Below are 25641 nucleotides of genomic sequence, written 5' to 3' on the forward strand. Positions count from 1 at the left end.
CCGGAGCCCGCTCGCCTGCCAGAGATTGATGGCCGCCGGTCGCGGGACCAGCCCGGCTGCTTCAAAAGACGGCCACCCGGCAAAAAGAACGCTCGTAATTACCGATGGCGGCGTTTAGGCGGCGGACACGTAAAAACTGTGGTCGGCCGCTTAATTCTGAGTAAATACGTAATGCGTCAGCTCCCTGTCATCGCCACCTCCGGTCGGCGATTTATGTGCCATCGGGACCTCTCACTCCTGCCTACTAATAGGACGCGCAACGTAGCAACGAGTTCTCGAGCTGCCGGAAGTACTTTGGCCGTGGTTGGCTAGCGTCCTCCGCGGACATCAATCTCATTCCTATCAAGCCTCTCCTGGCCAGTTTCTTCAGGCATTAGCTGCATCGAAAAACGAGGAACGTAATTGAGCTGTTAGAAGTTAAAATAGAGCTACAGTACTTCACCCTGTCTTTATTAGTATTCATTTCATGGAAGAGAGTGTTGAATGATGATTTCTGGTTGACATTGAGAACATGGGGCCCAACCTTAGATGGAAGACGAGACTAGCTGTTAAAGGAAGCATGGCAGTAGTCACCTGAAATCATTTGGGAAAAGAACAGAAATTTAATCTTGAAGGACTGACGTACATACTTGGACCTTGGTCAATGAGAATATCTGTCTAGTGTCACACTACTTCAGCTTTGGTTACTCCTTTTCTTGTTCTCATTCCTGCTGTCAATACATACCAAATTATTTTTCAGACTTCCTCTGACCAGTTATCTTAGAATCTTTTGTACTGCTGACATGCATTTCTGTCAGGATAGCCATTTTATTTCACACTTGCTTATGGGATTGTCGTTGTTGTAACATCTACGTTCATCATTACAATAATAATAAAAATAATAATAATTATTATTATTATTAGTAGTAGTAGTACTCTTAACCGTCATTCACGGTTAAAGAGAGCTCTTGAACTTGTCTTCCTAAAATTTCATTTTTCCCATTCCTCCTCAATTCTCTTAATGTGTTGGCTTCATTGTTTCTTTCACTGCTCCTGTGTACTTATTTTCTGTCTCTGTTTCTTTTGTGTTGTGGTATAAAATTCCCGTTTGTTGAAGCTGTTTAGGAATTTTTCTTGCTGTTATGTAATTATTACTATTAGTGTTACTACTATTACTACTAATATTATTATTTCTTTACTTTCTCAGACGTTAAGTCTGGTTAAAAATGGAAAGTGACGCGGACCTTGATCAAGCGTCACTTCCCTTTAACTGTACGGTATATGTTATATTGCATTTAGGAACTTTCGGGTAACTGAACGTGTATCAATAATTACGGATTTCTGTAATTGTATATATAAGTTTGGATGTAGCTGTATTGCATTGATGTACTGGTGGATATTGTGTGGTATGACTCCTGTGGTTGATAGTATAATTGGTATAATGTCAACTTTATCCTGATGCCACATGTCCTTGACTTCCTCAGCCAGTTGGATGTATTTTTCAATTTTTTCTCCTGTTTTCTTTTGTATATTTGTTGTATTGGGTATGGATATTTCGATTAGTTGTGTTAATTTCTTCTTTTTATTCGTGAGTATGATGTCAGGTTTGTTATGTGGTGTTGTGTTATCTGTTATAATGGTTCTGTTCCAGTATAATTTGTATTCATCATTCTCCAGTACATTTTGTGGTGCATACTTGTATGTGGGAACGTGTTGTTTTATAAGTTTATGTTGTAAGGCAAGCTGTTGATGTATTATTTTTGCTACATTGTCATGTCTTCTGGGGTATTCTGTATTTGCTAGTATTGTACATCCACTTGTGATGTGATCTACTGTTTCTATTTGTTGTTTGCAAAGTCTGCATTTATCTGTTGTGGTATTGGGATCTTTAATAATATGCTTGCTGTAATATCTGGTGTTAATTGTTTGATCCTGTATTGCAATCATGAAGCCTTCCGTCTCACTGTATATATTGCCTTTTCTTAGCCATGTGTTGGATGCATCTTGATCGATGTGTGGCTGTGTCAGATGATACGGATGCTTGCCAGGTAGTGTTTTCTTTTTCCAATTTACTTTCTTCGTATCTGTTGATGTTATGTGATCTAAAGGGTTGTAGAAGTGGTTATGAAACTGCAGTGGTGTAGCCGATGTATTTATATGAGTGATTGCTTTGTGTATTTTGCTAGTTTCTGCTCGTTCTAGAAAGAATTTTCTTAAATTGTCTACCTGTCCATAATGTAGGTTTTTTTATGTCGATAAATCCCCTTCCTCCTTCCTTTCTGCTTAATGTGAATCTTTCTGTTGCTGAATGTATGTGATGTATTCTATATTTGTGGCATTGTGAACGTGTAAGTGTATTGAGTGCTTCTAGGTCTGTGTTACTCCATTTCACTACTCCAAATGAGTAGGTCAATATTTGTATAGCATAAGTATTTATGGCTTTTGTCTTGTTTCTTGCTGTCAATTCTGTTTTCAGTATTTTTGTTAGTCTTTGTCTATATTTTTCTTTTAGTTCTTCTTTAATATTTGTATTATCTATTCCTACTTTTTTCTGTATCCTAGATATTTATAGGCATCTGTTTTTTCCATCGCTTCTATGGAGTCACTGTGGTTATTCAATACGTAATCTTCTTGTTTAGTGTGTTTTCCCTTGACTATGCTATTTTTCTTACATTTGTCTGTTCCAAAAGCCATATTTATATCATTGCTGAATACTTCTGTTATCTTTAGTAATTGGTTGAGTTGTTGATTTGTTGCTGCCAGTAGTTTTAGATCATCCATGTATAGCAAATGTGTGATTTTGTGTGGGTATGTTTCAGTAATATTATATCCATAATTTGTATTATTTAGCATGTTGGATAGTGGGTTCAGAGCAAGACAGAACCAGAAAGGACTTAATGAGTCTCCTTGGTATATTCCACGCTTAATCTGTATGGGCTGTGATGTGATATTATTAGAGTTTGTTTGGATATTAAGTGTGGTTTTCCAGTTTTTCATAAGTATGTTTAGGAACTGTATCTACTTTGTGTATTTCCAATATCTGTAGTAACCATGAGTGGGGTACACTATCAAAAGCTTTTTGGTAATCAATGTATGCGTAGTGTAGTGACCTTTGTTTAGTTTTAGCTTGATATGTCACTTCTGTATCTATTATCAGTTGCTCTTTACATCTTCGTGCTCCTTTGCAGCAGCCTTCTTGTTCTTCATTTATAATTTTGTTCTGTGTTGTATGTGTCATTAATTTCTGTGTAATGACTGAAGTTAATATTTTGTAGATTGTTGGTAGGCATGTTATGGGGCGATATTTAGCTGGGTTTGCTGTGTCTGCTTGATCTTTAGGTTTCAGATAGGTTATTCCATGTGTAAGTGTATCAGGGAATGTGTTCAAAAATGGTTCAAATGGCTCTGAGCACTATGGGACTCAACAGCTGAGGTCATTAGTCCCCTAGAACTTAGAACTAGTTAAACCTAACTAACCTAAGGACATCACAAACATCCATGCCCGAGGCAGGATTCGAACCTGCGACCGTAGCGGTCTTGCGGTTCAGACTGCAGCGCCTTTAACCGCACGGCCACTTCGGTCGGCTAAGGGAATGTGTATGGGTCTGCAATGTAACTGTGTAAATAATTTAGTTAGATGTGAATGTGTTGCGGTGAACTTCTTTAGCCAGAAATTTGCTATTTTATCATTTCCAGGGGCTTTCCAATTGTGCGTAGAATTAATTGCTCGGGTGACTTCAGGTTGCAAAAAAAATGGTTCAAATGCCTCTGAGCACTATGGGACTTAACATCTGTGGTCATCAGTCCCCTAGAACTTAGAACTACTTAAACCTAACTAACCTAAGGACATCACACACATCCATGCGCGAGGCAGGATTCGAACCTGCGACCGTAGCAGTCGCGCGGCTCCGGACTGAGCGCCTAGAACCGCGAGACCACCGCGGCCGGCTTTCATGTTGCAAAATTATCACTTCAGGCATTTGTGGTATCATCTTGTATGAGTCTGTTTCTGCTTGTATCCACCGTGCATGCCTGTTATGTTGTACCGGGTTTGACCATATGTTGCTCCAGAAGTGTTCCATGTCTGTTATGTTTGGTGGATTGTCTATTTTAATGTGTGTGTTATCTATTGCTTGGTAAAATCTCTTTTGGTTTGTGTTGAATGTTTGGTTTTGTTTCCTTCTATTTTCACTTTTTTTGTATCTTCTAAGTCGTTAGGCCAATGCTTGTAATTTCTGCTTCTTTTCATCTAATTGCTCTATTGCTTCTTGTTGTGAGATTTTACCTAACCTTTTTTGTTTTTTGTCTGATATTTCATTTCTTATAAATTGTGTTAGCTGTCCGATGCCTTTTCTCAATTTTTCTATTCTGATCTGTAGCCTGTGTTGCCATGCTGGTTTTGTGGGTTTCTTCTGTGTGTTGGTTGGTTCTGATCTCGGCCTAGTGTGTATATTTAGTTTAGTGAGTGCTCCTACATAAACCAGTAGTTGTAACTCTTCCATAGTTGTATTTTCATTTATTTTGTTGTGTATGATTGTGTTGATAGTTGTTATTGTTGTTTCGACTTGTGGGTTATTTGGTGGTCTATGCAAGAATGGTCTAATGTCTGTACTTGTGTCTTTGTATTCTATATATGTCAGCTGAAATTTTTCTTCTATATCTAACATGTGTGTCACTTCGTGTTCTATTTGTGCTTGTTCTGGTGGCTGTCTTAAGATGTCGTTTTCCTCTGATTGTTTAATTGATGCGTGTTGTTCTTTGTTTGTTTGCTCTGCAATGTTTGAGTCCATTACTGTATTTTCTTCTTCTTCTGATTGCACATTATTTTGTTCTAGTATTTGTTGTACTTGTTGTTTGATGTTTTCTAATTCTGACTGGGGTATCCTGTTATTTTTGATTATGACACGGATCTGATCAGCTAGTCGTTGTTCTGTTATCATCATCATCATCATCATCATCATCATCATCATCATCATCATCATCATTATTATTATTATTATTATTATTATTATTATTAAGAATAAACCTCACGTACTATACACACTGCAGTTTTACGTGGAAACGGGCTCCCTAAGTATGTCTGATGAATGTAAGACGGAACCTCGAGATCGTAATCTAGCATAAATAAACAAATAAAATTAACATTTTTAGTTCCTCACATGCTTTTAGTTTCAATTGCCGTGTTCACTACTTAGCAAACTGGTCCATAAACTATCCATACGGCGCACACACAGTTTTGAGGGTAGTGCTCTGAATTCATTCACATCGTGTCACTTCATGATCTACTTCTGCACTCTCCTAAACCACCGACGTAGCAAGTGCACGCATATGTGAAGACGCTCGACTCTTAGGTACGCAGTTCGAACTGTGATTGGGGAAGTTTTTCATCGCCAGTATTGGCTCGTTATGGGAAGGTTCAAAATGGTTCAAATGGCTCTGAGCACTATGGGACTTACATCTGAGGTCATCAGTCCCTTAGAACTTAAACTACTTAAACCTAAATAAAGACATCACACACATCCATGCCCGAGGCAGGATTCGAACCTGCGACCGTAGCGGTCGCGCGGTTCCACTGTAGCGCCTAGAACCGCTCGGCCACTCCGGGTTATGAAGGGGCTTTATAACTCTTTTGCCGACGGTTACGTTTTCCACAAATACAGTGAAGGGATGCAACCACGAAACAATTCGCAACGGATGTGTTGTTTTAAATTTTCTCAGTGCGCTTGTCGCGTTAACGCACCATAAAAATATCAGTTTTCACCAACGTCCACCATTATATTCGTCAGGTGAATAAATGACTGTGGAAGATGCAACGGCATCACATAGATACAAGTAACTTAGTAGTGCGCACTGCGGCCAGCGTTTACACTGGCGCCATCGATGAAATATTTTCCTCGTCGACCCTGTTTTCATCACGATATATGATCTGCAAATTATAAAACGTCAGCGACTCCATAGGGATACCGGCTAAGCACTCACCAAGGCTGCATAAGTATATGTCTCTTTCTATGCATCGCGATTGAAATACAGACAGGGTTAATGTTATTTATAGTTACCGTCAATGTAATCTTCGGTCGCAAATCTGTGATTCTGATACTTCTTTGACAGTCAATTTCTTCCGAAGACAAATATGGATAATGTAGAAAGATCGGATTTTTTATTGAGAATTTACGCGACGAGGCCACTGAGAGCATTTGCTACCTAACACGGAGAAAAATTTTCCTGTAATCTTCGCCGCGCGGGATAGCCGAGCGATCTAAGGGGCTGTAGTCATGGACTGTGCGGCTGGTCCCGGAGAAGGTTCGAGACCTTCATCGGGCATGGGTGTCTGTGTCTGTCCTTAGGATGATTTAGGTTGAGTAGTGTGTAGGCTTAGGGACTGAAGACCTTAGCAGGTAAGTCCAATAAGATTTCACACACATTTGAACATTTCGTATTATTCCAATACGGAAAGATTCAGTACCGAGCTGTTGAAAGGTGCCAAGTAGCTGATTAATTTCCACCTTGAAGCATTCTTAATTGATAAAAGTTTTTATTTTGTTGTTATAATCCATTGCGTTGTTACTTTTCTGGTAATACTGGAGTGGAGAATGTTACGCCAACAGTCGCAATTGTGTTTGTTGTAGTCCCAGACTGCAAACACTCAAAAGTTGTAAGCTCGTCGGTCGAAAAGGATCCGTATCGCCCGTGAACGCTAACATTTATTGTCGGCAGAGTAGCGCGGAGTGACTGATGGCGCAAAGGACTGAAGGTCCTCGTGCCCCCACCCCCTCCCCAGCTGTCGCATTCCTGGCCGGCAGAGGCGCACAGAGCTTTGGCGGAGAGGACCCACTCAGCGCGAATCGAGGCGGCACTGTCGGAAGCGCTGGCGAGAGCAGAAGAGAAGGGGACACACAATGGAGTCAACCGAGGCAATCGCTTCCACGGGGCCGGGATATCGAGTGTTTGGACACTTGTATGGGGCTTTGTAGGCGACACAATGTCGCACACGGCTTCCGCCCGGCGGGGGGGTGGCAAGCGCGCCCGCCCCTGCCGCGTAGGCCGCACTCCGCACACCGACGGCCACGCTATTAGGTTCCCGAGAGGGCCTTGCCACAGCGGACATCGGGCTTTTGTTGAAATAGCCAGATGCCTCGTCACTTAGCCAACACTTAATCCTAGAAATACCAACGCATTCAAGAAGAATATAATAATTCCAATCCCAAGGAAAGCAGGTGCTCACAGATGTGAAAATTACCGAACTATCAGTTTAATAAGTCACAGCTGCAAAATACTAACGCGAATTATTTACAGACGAATGGAAAAAACTGGTAGAAGCCGACCTCGGGGAAGATCAGTTTGGATTCCGTAGAAATGTTGGAACACGTGGGGCAATACTGACCTTACGACTTATCTTAGAAGAAAGATTAAGGAAAGGCAAACCTACGTTTCTAGCATTTGTAGACTTAGAGAAAGCTTTTGACAATGTTGACTGCAATACTCTCTTTCAAATTCTAAAGGTGGCAGGGGTAAAATACAGGGAGCGGAAGGCTATTTACAATTTGTACAGAAAGCAGATGGCAGTTATAACAGTCGAGGGACATGAAAGGGAAGCAGTGGTTGGGAAGGGAGTGAGACAGGGTTGTAGCCTCTCCCCGATGTTATTCAATCTGTATATTGAGCAAGCAGTAAAGGAAACAAAAGAAAAATTCGGAGTAGGTATTAAAATCTATGGAGAAGAAATAAAAACTTTAAGGTTCGTCTATGACATTGTAATTCTGTCAGAGACAGCAAAGGACTTGGAAGAGCAGTTAATCGGAATGGACAGTGTCTTGAAAGGAGGATATAAGATGAACATCAACAAAAGCAACACGAGGATAATGGAGCGTAGTCGAATTAAGTCGGATGATGCTGAAGGAATTAGATTAGGAAATGAGACACTTAAAGTAGGAAAGGAGTTTTACTATTTGGGGAGCAAAATAACTGATGATGGTCGAAGTAGAGAGGATATAAAATGTAGACTGGCAATGGCAAGGAAAGCGTTTCTGAAGAAGAGAAATTTGTTAACATCGAATATAGATTTAAGTATCAGGAAGTCGTTTCTGAAAGTATTTGTATGGAGTGTAGCCATGTATGGAAGTGAAACATGGACAATAAATTATTTTGACAAGAAGAGAATAGAAGCTTTCGAAATGTGGTGCTACAGAAGAATGTTGAAGATTAGGTGGGTAGATCACGTGAGGAGGTATTCAATAGAATTGGGGAGAAGAGGAGTTTGTGGCACAACTTGACTAGAAGAAGGGACCGGTTGGTAGGACATGTTCTGAGGCGTCAAGGGATCACAAATTTAGCATTCGAGGGCAGCGTGGAGGGTAAAAATCGTAGAGGGAGACCAAGAGATGAATACACTAAGCAGAGTCATATGGATGTAGGGTGCAGTAGGTACTGGGAGATGAAGAGGCTTGCACAGGATAGAGTAGCATGGAGAGTTGCTTCAAACCAGTCTCAGGACTGAAGACAACAACAACAAACAACTAACGCATTTTCAGTAACTTGTATTGCCGAGAGGGGTATACTTCAGACCCACACTAAAAAATCTCTAAAAAATAAATTCGTTAACTGCTATTGACTTATGCCAGCAACATACTTTTTAAGGAGGTACTTATGTATATCTAGAGTCCACAACCACAAAATATCTCTTAGAAAAGGTCTAGCTATACCAAAGCATTTTCAGTAATGTGCACTACCAAGTTTGGGGGGGAGGTAGGGGAGGAACAACTTTATGATCACTACAGAAAATTTTTAAAAATACCAATTCCGGTAACTGTACTTGACTTTTTCTCACAACACACTTTATAAAAAGATGTTGATGTGTAAATATGGTCCTGAACCTGAAAATCTTGAACAAGAACTGAATCAGATCTGCTACCAAAACCTAAAATTTTTGGGTTAAGTTTGACTGAAAAATTTGAAGTAATTCCGAAATCTGGAAGAAGACTTCATTAAAACAGTAAACAGATTTTTTCAGAATTTTAACATATAAGAGGTTTGGCTAGATTAAATATTTTCAAAAGGTGAACACGAAGAGTCTCCTTCCTCTCCCTCTTAGTGTTGCAATGGTTAAGACAGAAGTGCCTCGTAACTTAACATTTCACTTAAGGAAGTCGAAGGCCTCGTGACGTGTTTACTCTCTTAAAGTATCCAAATGCCACGCCATTAACAAATTCGAAGTAGGGAAATGACTCGTCACTTAGTAATTCTGTTAACAATTACTGATTATTATATATATAAATAATATATATGGGTGCCGCTCGGGATTAGCCGAGCGGTCTCAGGCGCTGCAGTCATGGACTGTGCGGCTGGTCCTGGCGGAGGTTCAAGTCCTCCCTCGGGCATCGGTGTGTGTGTTTGTCCTTAGAATAACTTAGGTTAATTAGTGTGTCAGCTTAGGGACTAATGACCTTAGCAGTTAAGTTCCATAAGATTTCACACACACTTGAAAATTTTTTTGAAATATTGGTAAATATCGCTGCTGCCTGGATCAAGAAAGCAACTGAGTCTGAAGCTGAATGACTCAATCTTCACTGATCATAGTTACCCGCTGCCTTTTATACACCGATTTTATTGTAAATGAGTAAAAAATGTGGGTTTCCACTAACATTTTTTAACTAATGATGCCTTCCATCCTGCTAACTGGAGGTACTCTAACTTTCTTTTTATCATTTAATTTCCCTTTGAGCTTCTTTATTCACATTTATGTCACTATGTTTTTAATTTATTAATTTAGTGATGAAATATTGCTTTCATGTATAATTACGAAATCTATTAAACAAGATACTTGTTTAGTGTGTTTTATGTTCTACGCTACAGTTGCGATGAGTGACCTCTGGCTACAAAGAAAGATATTTGATGCAACAGAGAAGGCGAAAGGAATTTATATGACAGCTTTATAAGAGAAACTAGTGGAAAAAGTTTTCAGCACCACACAGTGAAGAAGAACTAATTTCAGGATGCGTTTTTGACATCGTTCATCTGTTAATCCTCAGTTGCTAGAAAAGTAATTGACTTAATTAAGGTTTAATCACTATGACAATTACACAAAACGTACCTACGAAGGATAAAATCCTTAAAGGAAATAAAAATGTAAACAGTGATGTAGTCCATTACCGCAATGTGATCCTCAGTAAGAGCAACGAAACCAGCAAATATTACGTAACCTATTACTGTTCACGAAAACTCATGAATGCCCCAGTAAGAATACTCTTATCATCAAACAGCGGTACAGAGTTGTGTCGAGAGAGAGAGAGAGAGAGAGAGAGAGAGAGAGAGAGAGAGAGAGAGAGAGAGAGAAGACGCGGGACGGGGACCGGCGGGAGGGGGGTCAATAAAACACAACAAACTGTGCTGCTCAAGACAGTGACCTCAATGTGTATGACTATTATTATTGTTATTCTTTACTAATCTGAATCTACTGGTGTGAACATCATGACGGTGTAACCGAACAGTTAGAGATACATACTGGGTGCACCAGATGAAGGTGGTCTCCTTTATAATTTACAAAATAATAAGTGAAGACAATATTTATTTACATACATAAATATAAGAAAAGTTACTTTTTCTCCAGAGTTATGAACAAGTCAGTTTAGGTTTATCCTCCAGGAAGTTACAGAACAACTTATAATTTTTGAAGTAGAACAGTTTTTCATCTTGTAACTGTTTCTAAATCAGTTCGAATGAAGAGTCTATCAATTTCGGTTATGGAACTAGAAAATTTCAAAGGTTTCGGGGTGGATGCAACATGGTGTACATATAGTGGCTATATTCAGATAGACGGCGAAATCCAACCGAACACCTCAAACAGCGCATTGAGGAAGCTCGTCGCTTCGTGACACAACCACCTTTACATTTCATCCACAGGTCGAGGGTGTGCTGAGTTATGCCTTCAGGACACTGGCCACTCGTTTGAACCCTCGCTTAAATGAACATACCGCCACGAGAACATCCATCTGAACACAGCCAGTTATTTACAGCATGTTGCATTCATCCCTAAAGCTCGCTACTTGAAATTGATAGAAATTTAATTTAAATTGATTTGTATACAGCTAGTTTAAATGCATCATTGTTACATCTCCGAAAAAATAGTGTTCTACCCAAACAATTCTAACTTGTTGCTGTAACTCTCTGGTAAGTAACTAAAGTAACGACCTATTGAATAAAAGTTCTCTTCAGTTATTATTTTGTAAGCTACAAAGAAAAACACCTTATCTGATACATAGCGGATAACAGCCGTTTTAATTCTGACGTCTCGATACATTCAAGATCATTTGTATGTGACACATAATATGTACCGGATAAGACCGCACAGTTAACCGAATACACGTGGCCGGGATGTGAGTGTTCTTCATGAACCTTGAAAACTAAATCTATGGTCCGAGAAGATCAAAAGTAAGTATCTGTCTTAGATACAGACGTTAAGTAACGACGTTTAGATTTCATGCTTAATCTGATGCTGAGGTATTAAAAACACGAATGTGCAAGTTAACAATAACTGAACGAAATGTAAGTAGCTTAGCTCAGGACAAGAGTGTGACTTGGATGTAACACAGCTCCGGACGTTCTCGTGTAGTGAATGTCTGGCAGTTTGGTCTCGCGGAAACGAGCCACAGCTTGGCTGGTCACTAAGGACAAAGAGGGTCGTTGATGGCGTAGGGGATGGCATCATGTCCGGCTAGCGGAGGCAAACGGAGCGCGCTTCCTGGCGCCAGAGGGAGGTGGCGGGGGGAGGGGAGGGGAGGGACAGAGGGAGAGGGAGAGGGGGAGAGAGAGAGAGAGAGAGAGAGAGAAAAAGAGTACTGCTGATGGCAAACACTGCGGTCATTGTCTCCTAATGGCCACAAGCACAAGCTTTTTGAGTACAATATTTCTCCACTGAAAGCATCACGCTATTACTGGCTTGAAAATTGACCACAGGCACAAGTAGTACTTTTAATAAAACCGTCACATGCACCAGAATTATCGCTAGTAACACGAACTACGTAGCGCCTCTAATTTCCGTAGATAACATAACGAGGTACCTTCATAGTACTTCTATTGCTGTTCGTGCGGCTATCGTTGCTGTTACAGCTAGTATTCTATCAACTTTGGGATCGCCAGTTGCTATAAGAACCGAGGTATAATACTGATTACACTATATTTATAACTGTGCGTGTTTCAAATCTGGATAGTTTAATGTCTTGATGCACAATGTTGACTGAAGTAACTTGAGCATATAAGCTTACAGGACAAAAGATGGCGACCGTATCTTCGAATGTGTATTCTTAAACTTCAGCCTGCATGACTTTCGAACTCCGTGGACTTCAGTACCTGCGATTACCCCACACTTGCCCCTACCCCGCCCTATCTTTCTCGATATTATAATTTGGCAACATTACTACAGCAGGAGTTTAGTTCAGAAATTTGCCTTAGGGTCTACAAAAACCAACTGAAAATATTGGTCGAATGGAATGATAAGATCTGTTTTACTGTTGGAATAACACTACCGCAGTCAACCATGCCTGGGCCCAATATGGTTACTTGTTATACACGAGAAAAGACTGAATGAATTTCTCGAAATGTACTGCAGAGAACTCTTGTACAGAAGTGCCTGTATCTAATTGTTTTCCCCTTCGTCTGGTTCCGCTGGTAGGAAAATAAATATCATACCTGTGAAAAGCACCGTTGCATGGACCGCATCCACTTACGTATCCGAGGAAGGCTCAGTGCATGGATTTCTGCAGAATAAGATCGGCATTTAGGTTCCCGGCTGGCCGTTTTCATTGAGATTCTCAGCAGTACCGAGATATGTGACGTTTTGGCAGAACACTGGACACATATTCGGGAGGACGATAGATCAACTCTAGTTCAAGGTTTTGCTGCATCGCTAAAGGCAAACGCTGAGATTGGCACGGACGATTTCCCTTCCCATTGTTCCCCCAGCCAAACTTGTGCTCCGCCTCTAATGACGTCGTCGTCGACAGAACGTCAAACACAATCTTTCTTCCTCCTCAGGATTTTCTTTAAATAATTTCGGGTCAAATTCGGACTGACGAGTTCAGAAACGTGATGGCCTATTCCCGCTCTCTGCTTGTCGAATGCGCACAACTACTGCGCCAGTAACGGTCCGGATCTCCACTGGACGTTGCACTCCCGAGCAACATTTTGCAGGTATCAGCAGGTTCGAAATGCACCGGGTGGAGCTATGGCCGTAAAACGATATCCAACAAGTGATGGGCTCTCAGCAGAGTACAATGCACTTAAACTAACTTGTCGTAGCTAATACCTGTTACGGTAAAGCACGCCGTTACTAATTACCTTAGTTTGTGATAAATGTTTCAGCTTTACAGTCATCGCTAGACGCCAGCGTTCTGTGATGTTCATTGCGCGAAGCCTGGTTAGTAAAGCAATTACTTTAAAATTACAGTACTACAGAACTGCAGTACGATGGTCGACATGCAGTAGAACGAGATTTTAATATTTAAATCTGACGGCAACATGTCTAACTCTTTGAGAATGTACAGAGAGCACACGGCAACAAGTGCTATGGAGCGCAACAAACACCGCATTACACATTAGCAACTTAGTCGGACAAAACTGCACTGCTAGACAATTACAAACTACTCCATCTCGTGGCTGTTTGGCTGTCGTTTTATGGCCTAGGTCCACATTCATTTTCGACGGATGCTTATTTAGAAAACTGTGTCTCATACACTGTTCTAACTTTACTATCAAGCTGTTTTTTCCCCTCCACCCTCCATCCCAATATCTATTTTTCGCTACAGTTATTGCCCTCTGTGGCTCCCTCTAGTGCCGTGGAGGCTATCCGCTGACCTCCCCTGATGTCCTGAAATATGGCTTAGCATTCATCCTCATCAGCAGTTGCTCTGCCTTGGGGCAGGTCCAAGCATGGTACTCCTCTTCTTTCCTACACCCCTCCCCATCCCCACCCCCTCCTACCTGTCTTGTGCTTCCATCTTTAGCTCCAAGTCGTCATCGCTTTCCTCGTTGAAACTGTCTGTTTGGATGGCAAGCCGGCCGGAGTGGCCGTGCGGTTGTAGGCGCTTCAGTCTGGAGCCGAGCGACCGCTACGGTCGCAGGTTCGAATCCTGCCTCGGGCATGGATGTGTCTGATGTCCTTAGGTTAGTTAGGTTTAATTAGTTCTAGGCGACTGATGACCTCAGAAGTTAAGTCGCATAGTGCTCAGAGCGATTTGAACCATTTGGATGGCATCTTCTTGAGTTTCTTCTCCCTCTTTTTCCCATCCTTTCAATTCCTATCTCGAGTAAGCACTGGTGACTCAATATGTGGCCTAGCCAATTCTTCTTTCTTTTTCTTAAGGTGTCTAAGAGATTTCTGTTATTCCCCTTTCTTCACAACACCTCGTCGCTCCTCGCCGTGTGCTCTTAACTGAGTATCTCTAGTTCCTCCGAGACCAACATTTTCAGTGCCTCTTCAATCATATTTCCCATGACTCTTCCTTCGTAACAATTAAATTACACATGAAACTTCCTACATTCATAGTTTGCCCATTGTGGCACGTCAGACCATCATCATTTTCTCGTCCCTTTGTAGTGTCAGCATGGCTAACTCAAGGGGTGGTCGGATGTCCTTCCTCTCGCCACTCTGATCACCGGTACTCCCGAGATGGAATATGTGTTCTCCTACTGCCTACACCTAGTGTTATACATGTGAAAGTGAGAGAAAGTTTTCTAAATGTTTGCGAATCGGTAACAGACGCGTGACTTGGGTACCAGACCGGTGTTCACCCTGTGGGGAACCGCCTAAAAACCACATCCAGCAGGGCCAGCACACCGATCCTCATCGTTAATTTGCTGGGCGGATTCGCCGCGAAGCCGGTGGAACTCACCGTCCCGCGAGCGGTGCTTTAACAAGCACAGTTCTCCAGGAGGGTCCATTACGGTACAAGAATCACGTAATCAATTCTCTGAATGTCAGTAGCAGGAGAGTTATGACGTGAAAGCCCAACCTGCCACGGAACACCTACCCCCGGTCTACGACGCGCCCTCCTGGCGTGCTCACAGTTCGCTGAAAGCGGCCTTATCTCGGCGCTAGACAACGGCCTACTTGCAGCGCCGGCCGCTGGGTCCCATGTCTGTCTGGCACAGCACGGTAGTCCGCGCCCGTTTCGATCGAGATGATAAGGGTGGAGTGCGCGGGCTGTCCGTCCGCCGGCTGTTTCCCGCTTTTTATACACATTCAAAACGTCGACACGCGTTAGGCCCAATACGGCCATTGTCGGCGGGCCATTAATTCCGGGCAGCGACTCCCATAGAGGCGCGCTCACGTCTCGGCGGGCACGTCCAACCCTTCAGCGAGAAATAATAAAGAATGTCGCCAATTTGTCGCCGGAGAATGGCGGCGGCCGTGTGTCTCTGCAGCGGGGCCGCATTGTGGCAGTGCTCCGTGCCGCGATGTTTATCGTGCCAGCGTGAGAGGCGCGCTCCTCGCACAAAGGGGGCAGCTACAGCCCCTGCTCTCCCCCGTAATTACGGAACCCTCGAGGACTATCGCGGACGCAGACGAGGCGCGGACACGCTTGATGATGTCGGCCTGCAGCGCCGAATTTGTAAGCCTGTTCGCTATCCTTGGCTCACAAAGCACAAGCCTGGAACCGAACTGCTGCTGCATGAGGAGGACCCGGGTTCAGTTCCCAGTACTGCCAGGGATGTTTCCTAGGGGATGGTACGATATGGGGTCCATTGAGCCTTATGATGCTTCTACTGGATATGAACGTTGGAGCTGCTGTAACATTCCCACGAAATGGATAGATTTCCTGGTAAGCCTGATTTGCTCTCTCCTCATTGTCAGCTACCTTACGACGAATATCTGGCGGCCATGAGCCTGCGACCTGGTAGAGTTTTACAAGTGGTGTGGTTTCAGACAACCAATAACACACCTACACTTTTCATTTAGCGCCTTACGAACTTAACATAAGGTAAAGTGCAAGAAGAAACGTTATAGCGGTGAGGGTGAAAGATCGGCAACCGCAGATTGTTGCTGTCTCTACAGGTCTCGTGAGATTGACTGAATGCATTTCGTGCCTCCTGAGGAAGCATCGCCGCTCTATTTCTCTTGTATTTGTCACTCATAAGGGTAACGGCCTTGCCGCAGTGGAAACACCGGTTCCCGTTAGATCACCGACGTTAAGCGCTGTCGGGCGTGGCCGGCACTTGGATGGGTGATCGTCCGGGCCGCCATGCTCTGTTGCCATTTTTCGGGGTGCACTGAGCCTCGTGATGCCAATTGAGGAGCTACTCGACCGAATAGTAGCGGCTCCGGTCAAAGAAAACCATCATAACGACTGGGAGAGCGATGTGCTGGCCACATGTCCCTACTTTCCGCAGCCTCATTGATGAGGACATGGCGGTTGGATGGTCCCGTTGGGCCACTTGTGGCCTGAAGACGGAGTGCTTATTGTCACTCATAAGGTAAAGTTGAACAGAGTGTCTATACTAATAATAGGAGCTGTAAAACAGTTGTGCCTGTACAATAAAAATATTTGCCAAGCACTGACTGTGGGTGATGTCGGGAGTGTAAGATCATAATAAGACTACTTTTAAAAACTTTGTCCATCTGTCTGTCTGAATACGCTAACTCCCAACTAGAGGAATTTTCATGGGGTTTTCATAGATACTGTTAACTTGAGAGTAGCCTGGGGTAACATATAGGCTTTATTTCATCAAAATCGGATGACGGAAAAAAGACAATTTAAAGTTTTTAGTAGTTCGGATGTTTACCTCAGTGGCGTGATCGTCACAATGTAGTACCAACAGATGGCACTGTTAGTTTTTTAACCTCACTGAAAAAAGTAATTTTGGAAGTTTAGGTAAAAAGCACTCCGTCTTCAGACAAGTGGCCTACCGGGACCATCCGACCGCCGTGGTATCCTCAGGCGAGAATGCGGAAAAGGAGTGGCGTGGGGTCAGCACACCGTTCTCCCGGTCGTTATGATGGTATTCTTGACCGAAGCCGCTACTATTCAGTCGAGCAGCTACTCAATTGGCAGCACGGGGTTGAGTGCACCCCGAAAAATGGCAACAGCGCATGGTGGCTGGATGGTCACCCATCCAAGTGCCGGCCACGCCCAACAGCGCTTGACTTCGGTGATCTCACAGGAACAGGTGTATCCACTGAGGCAAGGCCGTTGCCGAAGTTTAGGTCAATGACAGAATTAAACGTCGAAATCTTATCTGTACGAATAAAAATTAAAATAGAATTTACTTGGCTAGGATTTATGGATTTATTGATTTCGCTTTGTGTATTAAAAATTCGATGAAATTGCTTTACTTCTTTCGATAGATTTCATTTATATTGATTTCTTGACCAGGAAAAACGAATTTAACGGTATTAGTTTTTTACTTAGGTGCCTACTTATAACATTTTGATTTCGTTTTGTTTATGAAAAAAATTCGTAGGAAACGGTTGAGTCTTTCTTAGTGCACTAGAACGGCTATAGCACTGAGAAGTACGTGGTCTCAAAAACCCAATGAAAATTGTGAGGCAAGACTTGCTGCAGCTCGACTACATCAGGCTTTAACAGGCTGTTTGGAAACTTTTCCGAAAGAGGGGTGCGACGTAACCCTGACCGAGACCTTCATGCATTATCTCGCTCCTCACTACCTGTTACAGACAAGTCTTACAGGCGTAGGTACTTGGTGCTACCTGTGAGAAGCCGGTGCTGATCCCTAGTTGGTAATATCTGCACAGGAAATTCTGTCTCGTCTTAAACTAGAATTTTAAATACATCGCCCTGTAGCGCAGCCGTTTCGGACAGTTGTTAGGTACACAGAGTCGGGTGTGGTTAGTCGCTCCCGTGGACAGAGTGGTAGGTAGGTGCGTGGCTCGGCGCGCTACTCACGTTGTGCAGCTTGTAGTAGAGGCCGCAGGCGTTGCAGACGGGCTCGCCGTTCTGGTTGCGGCGCCACAGCGTCGTCGTGGTCGTCTTGCAGTTGGCGCAGCTCGTGCCCGCCCGCCTCGCCGCCGACTGCAAAGACAGTTGGCACAAAGGGCACGATATCATACCCGTCACGGACAGGAAAGCAGGCTGGCTGTCTGCAGCTAGCGCGCGCGCCAGACGCCGTCTAGCCGCGCTGCGATAAAGCGAGGGCACAGCGGCTGCACCAGCTGCGAGCAGGGTTAGTTGGTTAGTGGCGGGAGGGGCTGCAAGCGGGAGGGCAAGCGGTGGCAGGCGAGAGACGAGCAAGTAGAAGAGAAGATTCAGTCCAGGAGAGCAGATCTCAAGATTAGATCGTGCTGTTAATTTCTGTGTTAAGATTAAGTCACAAACAGAGAAATTCATTGCTAGCCTCAGAAACTGCAGAGCGATTCAAAATTATGTCACAACTCAAATGGGACGAACACGAACTGGGAGCAGTCAAAACGAGATTGATTCTCGAGCCCACATGTTGCCAACACTGTCCCGACTTCGCTGCACAAGTTCCGCTGGGAACTCCTTACACATCCTTTATACAGTCCCGATCTCTCCCCATGCGATTTTCACATGTCTGGAACCGTGAAGAGAGATGTTCGTTGCGGTCGATTTGGTTGGAAAGAAGAGTTGCGGGCCTAGATACAATCATGGTTCCGCAAGCAGAAGCTAAAATTTTTCCATGAGGCCATTTACCTGTCTTGGCCCACAATGGATAAATGTCTTAACAGTTATGGTTGGGTTGGGTTGTTTGGAGGAAGAGACCAAACATCGAGGTCATCAGTCTGATCGGATTAGGGAAGAAGGGGGAAGGAAGTCGGCCGTGCCCTTTCAGAGGAACCATCCTGGCATTTGCCTGGAGCGATTTAGGGAAATCACGGAAAACTTAAATCACGATGGCCGGACGCGGGATCGAACCGTCGTCCTCCCGAATGCGAGTCCAGTGTGCTAACCATTGCGCCACCTCGCTCGGTCTTAACAGTTGCAGCACTTGCCGCGCGGGATTAGCCGAGCAGTCTAGGCGCTGCAGTCATGGACTGTGCGGCTGGTCCCGGCGGAGGATCGATTCCTCCCTCGGGCATGGGTGTGTGTGTTTGCCCTTAGGATAATTTAGGTTAAGTAATGTGTAAGTTTAGGGACTGATGACCTTAGCAGTTAAGTCCCATAAGTTTTCACGCACATTTCAACATTTTTGCAGTTATGGCACTTACTTTCGAAATAATAAACAGTTTACGAACATTTTTTTCTCATTTGTCTCGTTATCATCTGATAGCCCTTTAAATCTATTAACGTGCACCAGACATGTTCTATATCCAAGTGTAGCGTAGCATAATTTTTGTGTGTTAGTGCATGATGGTCTACGAGTTGAGACCACTGTGTTAAGGCAACTTTCATTTAAATACGCATTTCATGAGCAAAAACATATCTACCATTTGAGCAGTAACATAATTTAGAACCACGGTGTATAATACAGTTACCACCACAGATACCGTAATCTTATCCGTAAGGAATCCATACATTAAACTAAGCAAATTAATGGTTTCCACGCACCCACTACTGTTCGTAACTCGTTCATCTGCCGACATATTGAAGCAAAGACTGCTGTGGTTCTCGTGTAAATGTCGAAGTAGATTATCTTACTAATCTCAAATATGCAAAGTGATTTCGCTAACTGTGGCAAAAGCGGAGGAAACATCTCAGACGATGTGAACAAGAAACGTTATATGGACAATTGGCCGGAAACGCGTTCCAAGAGGGGCGGAGAGAAAAGATCTTCTACAGTGGAGGTTTCGATGATTGAAAGCACACACGAGAACACACCTGCCAAGTGGGAATATTCTGTCTGTAGTAGTGTTTTATCTCAACACTCAAGAGGGCAGTGAACTTGAGCACCATCGTGTAGTGGCCACATTACCTTTCGTACCACGAAAGGTGCGTCTTCCAGCGGGGGAGGCAAGGTCACCCGCTGGAAGTGCCGATATGCCTCGCTTGCGAAGCGCTCTGTTATGACGGCTGGTCCCACGAGGGTTCGCCACCAACACCTCTCCACACACTAAGGCTGAGCCGGTGTTGACGGTTCCCTCCCACCATACCGCGAAGATTCTCCGTACCTCTTACTTGAGGGTTACGAAGATTGACGATACCGCCCCTCGTAAAGGTAGTCCAATCTGTGAATAGGAAGGGTGACATAAACCCCAAGCAAGCACCGTGAGGGTCTGTGCTTCAAACCAGCGACAAAACCGTCCCCACGGGTTAAGTCCGCAGGTGATTCGGCTTGCACGCGTTGTGAGTGATATTGACAGGGCAACTGTTGTGGACTATGTTCCACGCGGTCGTTTGGCTTACCCCAAGCTGGTGGGCAATCCCAATGGTGCTGATAACGGGAACACGCTCGCAGATCTTTTGTCTACACTTCGAGTGGGTGTACATCCCTTGGGATACATTCCCAGACACATGTTCCTATAGCCATTTGTGCTACTCATCCTTCAGGGATCGTTCCTTGCAGATTCTCCTCATTTAGGAAAATCACCCTCTATACTGAAACTGATGAAGAAACTGACGGAACACTGGTGACATCTAATTGTGTTCGAAGTAGTAAGTCTTATGCTGTGTGCTTACGGCCACAAATCGTTTATCTACCCAAAAACTGAAGCAGTATTTTTTAAACAATAAAACCTGTGCCCTTGAAAAGAGGAGTGAAGTTATGGTCGGCATCGTTTGCAATAAAACTTTTTGTAAAAAGGGTGAAATATAGCTTTTACACACGTCTTGAAATTATTTGTATACATTTTTAAATCGTTATAATCTGAAATTTTTACGTGTGTTCATGTATTCATATACGCGGCATTTAAAGTTAATTCTTGAGCTAACACATGGGGACAACTGAGTAAACTGCTGCATGCCACGCTTCCTTACAGAGGGTGTCTCTCCTCAGAATCGTCAGACGCATTTTATCTAGTGTTTCGGCAGGTATCTGCAATTTCATTTTTGCATTGCGTAGTTAAGAATCAGCTCAAACCAACACTGATCAAGTCTTTCATGTGCGCCCGTTGTCGTACGAAAGCGTAGGTATGTTCCCCTTTACAAATAAAATAGAATTTTTCGTGCTCTTTCGATACAGCAGTCCCAGATTAGTCTTGTGCGATATCAGCAGGGACAGTAGTAGAATACGAAGAAAAACCATTACTCCAGCAACGACAATACCACCCTGGCCCGTGCTGACTGCTACCGCCAAGCATGCAGCACTACTTAGTTGCTGCTGGGTTGCTGTTTGGTCTTCTTGTTTTACTGCACCTGTTAACAGATACCGATAAAACGAATATAGCACTACACTAATCTGGAACCGCTCTGTCGAATGGGCACTTAAAATTTCGCTTTAAAATAATTTTGTTTGTAAAAGGGGAAACAAACCTACGTTTTTCACGACACTGCGCGTCGTATAAAAGACATGACGAGCTGTATTTGTTTGGGCTGCCTCCAGCTACACATTACAAAAACTAAATTGCAAATTTCTGAGGAAATGCCAGAGGAAATGCGCCCGACCACCCTTAGGAGAGACACCCGGTAAATACTCACCTGTTCCTGGTATACATTCATTAACAGATACTCGTTAATCTACAAACTCCCGCTGTCACAAAAATAATTTCGAACAAAACGAAGTGAAGTACAAAAATCTTCCAACGCTAAACTACTAGGCTGATAAATCGTTCAAACAATACCGCTGTTGCATTGCAACGTCAGGATGTTTGCTGACGATCAGGTCAATAATTACTCTTTGTACTGTAAGGCAAAAGGAATCAAAGGAAAGGAAATCTCATCGTTATAATTATGGGCTCCACAGCCGAGCCGTGTACAGGGGGCAAGAAGTGACGCACCGACGCCGTAACGATTTTGCTGCACAGCAGATAACCTCCGCTGCTCGCCACGGAATGCCGACACGAGACCGGCCACAGCACGCCTGGCAGCGGCCGAGACCGAGAGCCAGAAGAGGGCACCGGGCCGATAGCGCCAGGTGTTATATAATTACGCGCGCCTAGCTGTATTTAATCTGTGCACTAATAAAGTTTTCCGATGAATGTAAAACACGGCGCGGTGTGTAATTAAAACGGGGCCTCGCAGGCCGGCCGACAAGCTGTTATTGGCTCGTGAAGTATGGCAAGTGGGTGGGCGCAGGCGCAGTAAATTCTGCCCTCCCGAGGGGGGGAAGGTGCTGCCGCGACGCGCGGTGGCCGCGTGGCGAACTAGCACCTCGCCAGCAGCCAGCCACTGTCGCGCCCGTGTAAACACAGCCGGCGCACGCGCAATTTAGTTCGCGTATGTCTCGCATACCGAAGGCCTATCGTGATAGGCTCTTCCTCGTCAAAGAAACTACAAGGTACTCGTAGCAAAACTGTCAATGGCAGGTAACATAAAAGCAAAAGAATTTAGCGACAGTCGAAACGTGGCAAACCTTCTTTTAAGAAAGAAAACACGCTTATACTAAAAGGAAATTGTTGCATAGGAACCAAAATTCTATAGAATAACCAAAAAGCTGATAGTCAAAACCGTTGTACCTAATACGACACGTCAATCGGTCTCTAAATCATTCCATACTTGTGAAATAATTCCTGGAAAATTCGTGCTTGGGGTTAATTACTGTAATGAAAAAAATTAAGGACACAGTAGAAACAGAAGAGGAAAACAATGTGAGTTAGCGAAGAGGATAGAGTACCATTTAAACAGACCTGGCGATGAATGAAATTAATGGCACCCATTAATACAGTGAACGTGTTTTAGGAAAGGTGAATATTCAGGGATATGACAGGAAAAATCATTCGAAGTAAACAATTCTGCTAAACACGATGTCTAAAATGCATACCTTAATACCTATGAGCACTTGTTCAACAGAAGAGGTGTGTCACACTGTAGTGAAGATGAGAAGTGCTCTTAGCTCTTAACGTACGCATTTTAGGTCCCATCTTTACTGTGGTTTTTTGTTTCGAAAGCTGTCACATCCCTGAATATTGAACATTCTTCCTCGGACACCCTGTGCACATGTCAGATGTTTTTTTTAATGTTTTGACGTGTGGTGAAGCACAATATACGCAGTATTCTAGTTGATAAAGGTCGCAGAGCGAATTTGAGACAATGGATTTTAATCAATTAATACTGGTAGTCTTACGTACGAAGGCAACAATGATATCCCTTTAATAAAATTAGTCGACAGTGAACCCAGCCTGCAGAATTGAAAGATTCTTGTTATTGTCATGAAGAGTACGTCGCTCTTTTAAATGTACGGAATGAGTTTGCAATAACCTCGAATTGTAACAGTCCATCCTGTTTGTTGTTTTCTTTGAAAATATGTTTACGGTATAGAAAGGAAGAAAAACTAGGATTCGCTGTCTCGTCTACGATGAGATTGTTGGAGTGCAAGTTTAGATTGGGGAAAGAAATCCACCTTGTCCTTTTCGAAAAGATCTTGGGGACATCTACCTCGACCAGTTTAGGAAAACCTTGGAAAACTTAAATCTGTATGGCCGAAAGAGGATTTGAACATTCGTTCTTCCAGATAAGAATCCAAAAATAACTTCTCCCACGTGGTATAACAGAGAAGATGGGCGAAGTATGTTTCTACCGCGCGCTAGTTTCCCTTCGATACACTTCGGCAGTATACTCTTGTCTTGCAACAGTGACTCCATCAGGCAAACACTTCATTGAAGGACAGGCCTCAAAATGCAACTCCAGCGACGTATGATTGGCGGCATTTTGGCGTTTCATCACATCGTCACAGTTGCCTAATCTGTCAGTAAAACTTTGTCACGTCAGCCTCCGACAGAGCACAGCGAACGGTTATCCGAACATTCGACACAGTTGTGGGAACGGTAGGACAATGCGATCCGGGGCGCCAGCGCAGTGGCGCCAGCCGGAAAAGCAGGTGACGGACGATGCTAGTGGCATCGATGGGCCGCTAGCCAGAGAAGTGATGGACGACAAGATAGACCACTGCACCGCTATTGCCTCACCCACTGAGACGCCAGTCCGCGTCTGAGACATCCACTGACGTGTGCATCCATACAAAAGCGACGCAAGTTTCGCTTCCGGAAGCTCTCCTGGAACAAAGATTTGCCTGAGGACTTCCATCTGCTTTATTTCTCCCATATCGACGAAGTATCGATTCCTGTAAATGCCGTTCACATGATTTCCAGGATCGACTGCCACAGTGCCGGGTAAAGCCTTCTATCAGAATGGCACTGCAATCTTACGGACCTCATCTGTTTGACAGAATTCTTCACGCTTCATACAAAAATTCTTGCAGTTACAGAAGGTACGTGTAAAAAGAACGCCTAACTTATATAATGTTTGTCTAATTATATGATTAATCGGCAGTTTTTATGTTGCGATTCTTGAGCCCAATCAACTATATAAAGTATTTAGAAATAGCTAAAATTTAGTGTACCCAAGAAAATTTATAAATGTTTATATGTTTCGCAAAGCATGACTCATTCACACTACAGCGAAGTATGCTACTGATGAACCGCCTTTACAGCTTCAATTCTGCTAGGAACCCTTTTCTCATTTCGAAAGCTGACAGTGTTTGTTAGCTCTTTCGAAAGCTTGTACTCTTGCGCACTCCGTACAGTGGACACGTTTCATTACGCTGATAAGCCAACATCTGCTTAATTGATTTCCTATAATAGTAATGTCATTCCAAGTCACAGATTCCGGTACGTAGCCATTTTCATTTTCAGTATCCTCTCGTTGATCGCCCTCAACTTTTAGGAGCACCTCAGATTTGCTACTTGACATTACAGTACGACAGTTCGCAGTAACTCTACTCTTCGAGGGTGAAGTAAAGGCATCAAACGCTTTTTCTGATTTAAAGCACCACTATATGTTTAAGTGCCGCACTGCTATGTTGCAGAATGTTAGTGAAGGTTCGAGAATAGGGAACAGGTTCTGGATTGTCCCTGGGAGGTACCATAGGACCGCTATAGTCCCCTACGCACAGGGTGGTTATAGCTAAACGTACGGGGGCTTCCGTAAAAAAGGAATGATCTTAAGGCCTTTGTAACGACACGCGGAAGAGAAATAAAGAAAAAAAAAACATTGGAAGAAACACCTTTTAATTTCCACAAGGGAGGGTAACATCTGTTAATTGCGTGCTATGTTTACGTTCCAGGTTACTAACGTGGCTCAATGTGATAACCTTCTGCATCCACGACAGTCTGGAACAGCACTAGATACTGCTCTACTGCTGTCCGTAACATCTGAGGTAGGAAGATCGCTACTTCCCTCATCTTCAACCAGCAACTGTGTTAGCTTTCCCTTGATAAATGCTGTCCTTCAGGAAACAGCACGGATTCAAATCTGGTAATCTTCACGGTCACCCAATTTGGAACGATTCGGATTCTCCAAATGTAATCCGGAGTAGCCGAGTGACCTCTAAGAGCGATGCATCGATGCTCGCGAAGAGTAGCAACACTATTTCTGCCATTTTGACAAAAAAAAACTTTATGATTAAAGCCCTGCTCACCTTGTTCAAAACTATACTGACTGTCTGCAGCTGTAATTCTCACAGACGCTTGTGTTTCATCCGTATGTCGCCGTGGCAGTACCGTCTCCTAACGGTAACTCACGACACTAACACCACTAACAACGTAAATGCGGCAGCTCAATATCGGAACAACATTCCTATAACGATGGATACCCGCGCAGTAAA

The 25641-nt window shown here is 43.5% G+C and overlaps 1 protein-coding gene across 1 annotated transcript in view; it reads right to left on the reverse strand.

Moving 5' to 3' along the window:
* Positions 1-25641, reverse strand: part of LOC126485041 (endothelial transcription factor GATA-2-like) — a gene marked incomplete at its 3' end in the record, with an annotated part of 640253 nt that overhangs the window by 91838 nt on the left and 522774 nt on the right. Inside the window, exon 4 of the mRNA XM_050108680.1 lies at positions 17874-17999. Within this exon, the coding sequence (XP_049964637.1) occupies positions 17874-17999 (126 nt within the window). The remainder of the gene's footprint in view (positions 1-17873; positions 18000-25641) is intronic.

This window comes from Schistocerca serialis, chromosome 1, assembly GCF_023864345.2.
Source record: "Schistocerca serialis cubense isolate TAMUIC-IGC-003099 chromosome 1, iqSchSeri2.2, whole genome shotgun sequence".
Classification (NCBI taxonomy): domain Eukaryota; kingdom Metazoa; phylum Arthropoda; class Insecta; order Orthoptera; family Acrididae; genus Schistocerca; species Schistocerca serialis.